The 9,955-nt window shown below is 45.2% G+C and overlaps 1 protein-coding gene across 3 annotated transcripts in view; it reads right to left on the bottom strand.

Annotated features, from left to right (window-relative positions):
* SPEN (spen family transcriptional repressor) overlaps nucleotides 1-9,955 on the bottom strand; it is a 66,798-nt gene that overhangs the window by 14,485 nt on the left and 42,358 nt on the right. For 2 of the 3 annotated variants that reach the window (XM_038159454.1, XM_038159456.1), the window contains exons 4-10: nucleotides 9,789-9,949; nucleotides 8,426-8,626; nucleotides 7,523-7,674; nucleotides 4,895-5,020; nucleotides 4,217-4,330; nucleotides 2,960-3,073; nucleotides 1,311-1,411 (exon numbers count right to left, since the gene is read on the bottom strand). In XM_038159454.1, the coding sequence (XP_038015382.1) occupies nucleotides 1,311-1,411; nucleotides 2,960-3,073; nucleotides 4,217-4,330; nucleotides 4,895-5,020; nucleotides 7,523-7,674; nucleotides 8,426-8,626; nucleotides 9,789-9,949 (969 nt within the window). The remainder of the gene's footprint in view (nucleotides 1-1,310; nucleotides 1,412-2,959; nucleotides 3,074-4,216; nucleotides 4,331-4,894; nucleotides 5,021-7,522; nucleotides 7,675-8,425; nucleotides 8,627-9,788; nucleotides 9,950-9,955) is intronic. The other variant, XM_038159455.1, reaches the window with a different exon arrangement.

Here is a 9,955-nt window from a genome sequence, read left to right as displayed (position 1 = left end):
GTTTGTGCAGATCTCAGCACCTCTGCAAGGAGGAGCTTGGAGGGGGCACCAGAAGCTGCAGAATTACAGGAGTCACTGCAGAGCTCGCTCCACTGCTCCATGATCCATTATCCCTATGGATCTCCTAATGACTGTGTGAACAGAGTGACAGAGAAGGAAAAACCAGACTAACGTGTGCCCAAACACCAGAAATCAGGGTCCTGCTCAGGATTATTCCATGGCAAAGACAAGCCCACCTGAGTCCCATGTGCTGAAAAACATCCCAAACCTCCCTTCTCTTTGCCTGAATCCAGCACAGTTCTGAGGAAATGCTTATTGCTGGCACATCACAACACTGGTAAGGCCTGGGGAAGGCACACTTGTATTTCCATGATGCAAATTCTAATCACCAATTTCCAAACTCTGCTCGCTTTTAAATCTGCTCATTTTGCATTGTCAGACCAACCTATTTTGCTGCAAGAAACTATTGGGTTTATCCAGCTCCCAGGTACACCCAGCATCATGCTGCACTGACTCCTGGGCAGGCAGAGCCCTAACCATGAGCCAGGCTCTGGAGGAAATAAACCACGGGTGTTTTTTCAGTCGGTGAAGGTAAAAAAGCCCAAAATGTGGAGTGTTTCTGTGCCAGGTCTTCAGGAACAAGTAAGTGGCTGTGCAGCATGTGGTGCCAGCTGCTGCCAAGGGGGAGCCACACAGGACACGGCTTTATTCAAAATAAAAACGCATTCTTATTCAAAATGTATTATTTTATCAAGTTACAAAAAAAACTGTTGGAAAGAGGGAGGTGGAGGATCAGATTTTACTCTCTGCTCAAGGGCTGAGCAGCAGTTTATCAGACTTTATGTACACCCACCAACACACACATTTCTCTGTTACAGATAAGCTGCTCTTTGCATTCCTAAGACGTGATGAATGACTCCCAACTGCGTCCTGGTGACCCACCAGAGAAACAGGATACTTAAATATGGATCACGCAGACAACTGAAACCCCCACCTCAGCAGGAATTCCACTAACTGGCTACGCCTCGGATGTGTGAGAGCCTGCCTGCTCTAATCTGCACAGCTTAAGTATGATCACCTAAATTTAATTTTAAAAATAGTGAAGAGGTAAAAAAAAAAAACAACTAAAATGCAGAGGTGTTTTTAATAAAATTTAAAAAATAAGGATTAAGTTGAGAGGAAAAAAAACTTTTTTAAGAATTATAGCCTGAAGAAAGTTTGACTGTATGATGTGGAGGACACTGATGGTAAAAGGATTGTGTAAGGTGATGCTGGAAAACAAAAAATTGAATAAAAATATTGATACATGCCTTCTTTCTGCCAGCATTTCGTAGAAGTCTCTGATATCTTGACCCGTTTTCTCCATGGAATGATAAAATGCCAACTGACTCTCCCGATTAGCAAAGTCCACCTGAAAAAGAAAGGGGAAATCACATTCAGTCACAACAGAGAAACATCTCACTCTGCCAATATTTCCCTGTCTGCTGAAAGTGGGAGCAGAACTGAAAACGGGGGTAAAATTTAATAAAAAAATGTCAAGCACTGCCCAATTCTGGCCCTGCACATCCCCAGGAATAATGACGTTTCTCAGTGGAGCTGTGTAACTACCTCCTTACTATGTTGTTGTAAGCTGCCATCCCAGAGGCCTCTGTTGGGCAAAGCAGCAGGAAAAATACACATTATTATCGTGGTATTGATGTTTTTAATGCCAGGACAGTTCCAAAGTCCCTTTTATCTCAGGGCAGTGCTACAGAGGGTCAGGATTACAAATCCATTCTGGACTCCATGGTGTTTGCCCAGGGTTATAGAGCAGGGAAAGAACCAAAGCTCCTGAACTGCAGCTCCCTGTCCCAGCTGCTCCAAGAATTGGTGTTTTCTAGTACTTAGAAGCTAATGGCATAGTGAAAAAAATTAAGGATTAGAACAGATTTCATGACGTGTATGCTACATAATGGAATATTTTTAACCTTCTAGTTCCTGTTATTTTTTGAATCAGCCCAGTCCTGTGTGTAACCACAGCAGTGGAGCACAGGCCCACATCGGGGGTGTTGCTTATTCCAAAGTCATTAAGCAACAAGATCCACACAAATTGTGAAACTTTTAAGGGACCACACGCTTTCCTGCCCTGGAAGGTCACTGATATCCACCATGCTCAGAAATTACAGAACAGCCAACTCCCAGCCCTGGGTGAGGTGGGAAGCTGCTGACACCATGCCTGACATCACTGCCCACTCTAGGAGAGGAAAAAGGAGGAGGAGGAAGATAATTCAAAGAGTTGGCTGACACCTCACGTTCCCCGTTAGTGGGACTGATGGGACAGTCAGAACAGGTATCACCACATTCACCCAAATCCAAGATATCCCCTGTACATGTTAAGTGTTGCTCCAGGAAGAAAAGTACTTTCTGTGTGTTTGTTAAAGTAATGTTTTCAATTATTGTTTAAAATGTGTTGCAAGGAAGGACAAGATGATCTTTAAGGTCTTTTCCAACCCAAACCATTCCATGATTCCATGACTGCATGTTGAGGTTAGTGTAGCCCAGAGCCTGGACATCAGCCATGGGGCAGACGGATGCAGCCATGTGTTCTCCTGGAGGAACTCACACCTTCAGCTTTCCCTTTTTTAACACGAAAACAGACAAAAGTGTGCCTTGGATTGGGGTAAACGAGGCAGTGACACGGACACCAACACTCAGGAGCTCAGAGAGACAAGTTCAGCAAAACAAACAGCAGAATACTGGAAAAGGCTTTATAAGTAACAGTTCAGGATTCCCTGACATCTTGATAAGCCGAGCATAAAAATATAATTTAAGCCTTTGATATGTGGGACATGTGTGTCCCGCCAAGTATTCCTTGAGCCTGGCAGTCTGCACTGCCAGCATTTAAGGGGGAAGGGCCTAAACACAATTTGTTCCTCTTTTTTTGCCTGTTTTGCTTTGGTTTGGAGGTCATTCTGCACACCTTAATTTTATTCCCACCGATTTTCCTCCCCTTGGTCTCTTTTACAGCTGCTTGTGCATATTCAATCTCATTGTAGAGAACCAGGGCCATGCCTTTTAAGCGGTCAAACACCACCTGTAAAAAACAAAAAAACAAAACAAAAACCAAATAAGAGCCTCATCCACAGGACTTAATGTCAGTCCCAACAAAATCCTAAGTCATGAGGATACCAGGATGGAAATAATTTTTAGCAAGGTGATTTTCCAGGCTTTTCTGATGAGGCATATTGGAATGAAGAGACAATAAAAGGACACGGGACTGCTTTGAATTGTGGATATTGTGGCTTGAGGTATATTATGCCTTTATTTTGTTTTTCTGTATTTTACTTTATTTTTTCTTTGTTGACTGAGTTTTGTATAATTTCTTTGTTAAGGGTTTTTTTTTTATGTGTGGTTTTTTTTTTTAATTTCCAATGTGTTTTAGGGGGGAAAAAAGGTAAAGGAAACATTTAATCCCAAAGTGGAACCAGCTTTTCTTATCAGTCTGCAGTACCACTCACCAGTTGTTAAACACCCAATTTCCAAATACTGCCTTCCTTTAGCAGCATAAACGTATTATTCAAGCAACAACAGCTACAATAAGGAACGTCAAAGCTGCAACATAAACCCACAAAAATCCTTTGGCGAGGCCAGACCCTGATCCTGCAAAGATTTACACACGTTGCTTAATTTTAAGCACACCCATGTCCAATAAAAACACACAGGACAACTCCCACACCGAAGTTTAAGCACGTGATAAATCACTTGCATGGGAGAGGCTCCCGCTGCGTGACAGGGTATGTTGCACTATTGTTGACTTTCTCTCTTCTTTCATGTACTTTTGGCACTGTGATTGTCCTGACTGCTTTTTAAAAGTCTTTTTTTTTCTCAGTCTGATGAAAAAAAAACATAGTTATGTCTAATTATGTAATTAGCAAGTATGAGTAATTACGTAATTAGACTGCTGTTCTTCCAACTAACATTTAAGAAGTTTTGCTGGGGAGAGACTGTACTACACAAGAGCAACAAATGGTTTCCAATACTAAATATCTCGGCTCACTCAAAATACTTCTTTTTGGTTGCTGTCTATGTTGACAGAGCCCTGCCAGCCAAATTCCACCCCAGAGAGAATTTTTTCTAGCTGAGCTATAAAGCCCTGGACAGTGGGGTTGAAAGGACAGGATGGGAAGAAAGGAAGACAGTAACGACTTGGAAGCACATGCCAAAGCCTCCCACCTACCTTCACCACAGGCCCGTATCGGCAGAAATGTCGGGTCAGATACTGATCCGTAACGTTTGTGGAAAGCCCGTCTAACCACACGCAGTTTGTAGGCATGCTCTTCCCAAAACCCAGCTGGACACAAAAGGGCAAAACTTCCATCAGTACAGTGCACAAGGGTTAAACTCACTGATCAGAGCCTGCCTGATGAAAGACTTATCTGGAGAAAGCTGTTGTTTGTATGGGTTTTCTAAAATTAGCATCTGGTGCAGGTGCAAGACAAAAATCAAAGAGCAATTAATGAAAATAATTCTGCTTGTTTAAACAAATACAGTGTTTGACAACATTGGGTTCTTCTACAGTTTGAATGTCTGAGAAGTGGCAGGTTGACAGCTCTGGGGCCTGACAGGCCCCGTTTGCCACGGGGAGTGGGCTGGATTCCCAGCACGGCCCTGCCAGACGTGGCCCTTCCAGGCCAGGGAACGTCAGCCTCTGAGTGCTCAATCCCAGGACTGCATGTGCACAGAGCTAACAAAATGCTGATTAATCCCAATCAGGTGGTGACTGAAACCATCATGCTCTGATATGATCTCACATTAAAAACCATCTTACTTCCATAAACCACCTCACTGCAAAACATCCCACAATGCAGCAGCGGAAGACACAGGAAGGATACAGTCCAGGGGAGGATAGCTTTACCTTGAGCCGGTTATTTCCAAGATATTCCCCATCCATCTTCTTAATGGCTTTGCAGACGCTGGCAATGTCGCAGTACTGCAGGAACGCGTACTGAGGGACACCGTTCACCTTCTTAATGTCGATGTCCTGGGGACAAGCACAAAACACAACAGCCCACGGTCAGTGGTCAATCCCATCTAAGAGGACTTGTTTTTTTTCAGGGACACGTGGCACAGCAAGCTCTTTAATTAATATTTTCTTCAGAGGGAGGATTTAAACAATAGTAGACAGTTAAAACTTTGCTGTTCTGCTGCATCTCAAAACCAAATCCTTACTGAGCAGGGAAAGCTCTTTATCCCGCAGATTTAAAATCCAAGCCTGCAGAACTAAGCCTGACCTGATCAACAAACACCAGCTTTAGGCTGTTAATACTATATCAAGAAGAGACAATTCAGGATCAAAGAAATACAGATTAATTTTCGCTCACAAAGGCTCACAAGAAAACAACCTGCTCCAATCCTCACCTCTGAGCCAAGCCGGGCTTCTTTTCCAAATAATCATGATCTATCCTGTTCCTAGAAACACAAAGTGATGCTGGACTCATCTCTTGAACCAGTCTGACTCATGGCAAAGGCAAAAAGAGTCTCAACTTTGGTTGCTGCTGCTCTTTAAAACCAAGCCACCACGGGCCCATTCACAAGTACAGCCAGAGGCTCACAAAGCCAAATAAAGGCTGATTTTAATCGATTTAAAAAAGCTCAGTAAGCCAGGAGCTGACATTTGGTTAACAAACAAGCTCAGCACTAGCACTGGAAATGTACCCAAAGCCTCTGAACAAACTCATGATACTGTGATTCATTCCAAGCTGAAAATAGGAGGTGGAGGGTTTGGCTTTATTTGTTGGAATAGCAGGAGCTGCCTTTGTGAGCCACATATGGATCTAAGCACAAATGTTCCAACATCCAGGACAGGCTAATTTCATGGTTAATAAATTTAGGGACAAGGCAGCAGTTTGACACGGTCTCACCCAAGAGCTCTTTATCTGGGAAAACAGAAGTAAACAGGGAGATTTACACAACTATTAGACTCCTACAGCCCTGGCCTAATGATTTAAGTGGAATATTAATAGAAAACTACACTTCCAAGTGTCTGAAGTAGCACAACTGCAAGCACGGCAAATTATACTTGACCACTCTCCCTGGGCAAGCAATTCCTTGTGACAGGCAAATAAAGTATCATTATTGTGCTCATTACCCCTCAGAAAGATTATAAAGCTGGTCCCTTCTGCACCTGAGCTTGCAAGTTTTCCTGGAAACGGCGAGGCAGCACTGCCTCCCAATTCTGAGCCATTAATAATGCTGACAGGGAGCACCGTGGCACACAAAAGCCAATTTACACTAGCACTGATAAGCATCTTTATCAGGAGAGCTCTGCTGCTCGAACACTGGAAAAGGGTTCGAGCCACAGACATGGCATGAATCCGTAAATCACTACTGATGTCAAGGCTACAGCGGAATCTGCATACACAAGGGCTGCCAGACATCATAAAATGGGGATTTTATATTTGTTCACGTTGTACATGGAAGCAACCTCCTCTCCTTTTGGGGAGTAGCAGGGATGGGGCTCCTGGAATGTGTGACTGACTCCTCAGCTGCAATAGACATGTCAGAGCAGAGTGAAGGAGGCACAGCACATTCACAAGCACCCACAGCTGCCAGGAGAACACGAACCGTCTGAAGCCCAGACTCAACAGGAATCACAGAACGAATCCCAGAGTGGTTTGGGTTGGAAGGGTCCTTACAGCTCACCCAGCTCTACCCCCTGCCACGGGCAGGGACACCTTCCACTGTCCCAGGTTGCTCCAAGCCCCATCCAACCTGGCCTTGGACACCTCCAGGAATGAGGCAGCCACAGCTGCTCTGGGCAACCGGTGCCAGGGTCTCCCCACCCTCCTGGGGAAGAATTCCTTCCCAGTATCCCGCCTAACTCCGCCCTCCTTCAGCTTAAGGCTTGTCCTGTCACTCCATGCCCATGTGAAAATTAATTAAGTAGGATAATTGCAAAACTTTTGTGGAAAATTTCCCTTAAATGTAACATTGATGTGAATGGATAGAAAATCATGAGCAGAGAAGAGGGGGCTGCTCTACCTTGTCTGGATACTCCCCCTCAGCTGAAAACCCAAATCCCTCACGTGCCATCACCGATCCCCCTGCTCCAGTCCCCTCTGCCTGGGCATGGGGCTGCTTCTTAATGCTCTGACCAAGCCCCTTCTTCCAGGAATCAACAGGAAACTCAGATTCACACAGTTGTAGAAGTCAATGTGAGAACATCCCCTGGCACATTCACATCCCAAATACCCAGTCAGCTTTGGAGCTACCAGGAGAGAATCACCAGGAGAAAACAGCAGGAGAGACATTTGTTGTAAACACTCCTAGGACTGTTTTTCCTGCTAAGCTACCCCATAACATTTGTATGCTGAAGTCTGAATACAAAGAAAAGCTTTCAGGTATATTCCAGCAAGATGAGTGACTCAGATAATTACGGAAAGACTGAATTATCTGTTGACAGATTTAGCACTACTCACAGCATTTCACAGGTCTGTACAGAAAGGGGGGCAGTGCCACCCCACACAGGACACCATTCACATACCACTATTCCCCCAAAGCGCTGGAAGATGTTGCGAAGGTCATGGTAGGTGGTTGTTTTCTCCAGGTTGCCAATGAACAGAGTTCTCGTTGCCTTTGGGTGAAACTCATCTATCCTTTCATCCAAAGGACGAAATTCATTCTCGCTTTCAGTTTCTAGGATAAAAGAAAGCAAGAAATATGTAATGACTGGAGATTTGGTTCATGTTGGTTTATTCAGGCCTCCTTCTTGATCTGAACAAGAGTAACCACTGTCTTTGAGAAAAACACCCAGTACTGCACCCATGTTATTTATGTGGGATTGGGAAGCTTTACATTCCACGGAGGAATCTGAGCATCCTCAGGTGAAAGGGAGCTGCACCTTTCAACTGCTTCTCTGGAAATTTACCGAGTATCAGTGCTTGAGTGCATGAATTTCAGTAAGGCTTCCCTTGCTTGGGGAAGAGCACGTGGCAGGAGTTTGTTTTCAGGAATCAATTTTTAAAGAAGCCATTGAAGTGCAGTCTGAGAACTTCACCACGTGCTCAGGGCTGCAGCTCTCACTGGTTGGTCACGTGGGCTGTGCTGCCACAGCCTCAAAACGCAGCACTCGTTGGCTGTTTTAATTAAAAGGAGAGGAAACGAGGCTGGGAGGACTCAGTGCTGTGCTCACACCACCCACTGGCAGCTGCTCCACTGAGACGTGGCAGATGAGATCGCTCCTTCCAGCAGATCCCAGTGCTTGTGAGGATGGCAGCTTTCCTTCTCTCTCACTGTCTGATCCAAGAGCATCCACTCTTTTTGTTCCGGAGTTTATCGTGGCATTCTCCCCAGTTTCTTTAAAGTAAGTTTCCTACTTCTACTCAGCCTCTTTACAACAGCTCCTAAACACACCCAGAGTCCCATGAGAGAAGGGCATGGACCTCACCTGGTCCTATCCAGGCTGTCACTTCAATCTGCATGCCAAAGAAGAGCTTTCCTTTGGAGGCATTTAGCGCTTTCTCCTGGTCCTCCTGCTGCCGGAAGAACACGAGCCCGTAGCGCTCCTCGGACGCGCCGTGGATCTGCACCGACGTCACCTTCCCGTACTTCTTGAATTCGTGGAAAAGTCCATCTTTAAGGCTTGTATCTAAACCAATAAATAAACATTAATACTGCAGAAATGTCACTTCTACCAGCTCAGCAGTACCACAAAAGACATGAAAAACTCTGACTGTCTTTCTGAAATGCGACTTCATCCCACTTAACTCTGCACTCACACGACTGCCCTTTTAATTTGGGATGTTAATTTTGACAGCGTCCAAAGTTTCTTGCTGATCTTTCTCTTTTAAACCCAAGAAACTACACACATGAGGTTTTACATGGCTAAAGCTGGCAGTGGATGGTTTCTGCTCCTAAGAGACACCCAGCTCCAGGCAAAGAAGAAATAACAGGAATACTCTATTAAAAATCCCACAGGAATACTGTGCACAGCTGGGATGAGGTGTCTGGAGTGGAGGCTGGAGTCACACAGCGTTCAGTTCAGTCAATTCAGAAATATAACCAGGCAGATTCATCACATTTTGCAGAATCTGACTCAGCCCCACACAATCTGTCTGGGATTCGTGGGATATTGACCTCAGCTCCGTGTCCCTTCAAGGAATATGACAGGCATTAAATCTATAGGAAGATGCCGACACGTGAGGTACTCTGCTTACAAGATTAACAGATACTACTTCAGCTCAGCCAGTGCTTCTGCATCCATGAATTCTGTTAAAACTGTTTCACAACTGATGCCACGCTGGTTTTTCCTGTGGGATCTCTCCTGTGCTCAGCACAGGGAACAGGGAGCAATCATGGCCGCTCCTCAGCACGTGGTTTCCTGGGTTATTTTCCATGCAATATGCATTGCCTTTACAAATATGCTCAGGGGTGTTTTAAAGCACTCAAATTGCAACAGAAAACCCTTGACTTTTTGCATTAAAAAATAAATTGAAGCAGGGTGAGATAAAGCAATCAGTTTTAAGTTAAAAATGGAGATGTGTCAGTTTTTTCCCTGGGAAAGTCCACATTACTGTTGGAAGCACCAGTTCCAGGAGCTGGAAATGCCCAGTACCTGGAGCTGGGAGCAGCAGGGCTTCTCACAGATGGTCACTAATTAAGCAATTTTCCCACTGTCACACACGAACAGAGGCAGAAGCAGGGACAGAATCCCGTCCTCGGAGGCAGCACGTGGCTGCCACGTGTCAAAGATTCAGTACAGGTTATCCCACCAGTCTCACCCCCTTTTCCCCTTCCCCAAGTGAATTTACCTGTTGAGCGCACTGGAAGATTTTGCACCTTGATCCCAAAACTCTTCCGGGGCTCATCCTTCTCCAGCGACGGGAGCAGCTGGGACGCGGGCGCGGGCACGGCCGTCGACTGCACCGAGCGCGCCGGGGACTCGTCGCTCGAGCTGCTGCTGGAGTCACTGCTGGGA

The sequence above is a fragment of the Motacilla alba genome, chromosome 21, assembly GCF_015832195.1.
Source record: "Motacilla alba alba isolate MOTALB_02 chromosome 21, Motacilla_alba_V1.0_pri, whole genome shotgun sequence".
NCBI classification, from domain to species: domain Eukaryota; kingdom Metazoa; phylum Chordata; class Aves; order Passeriformes; family Motacillidae; genus Motacilla; species Motacilla alba.
Note: the sequence above shows the minus strand (reverse complement) of the source record. Positions and strands in the feature narration are given on the sequence as shown.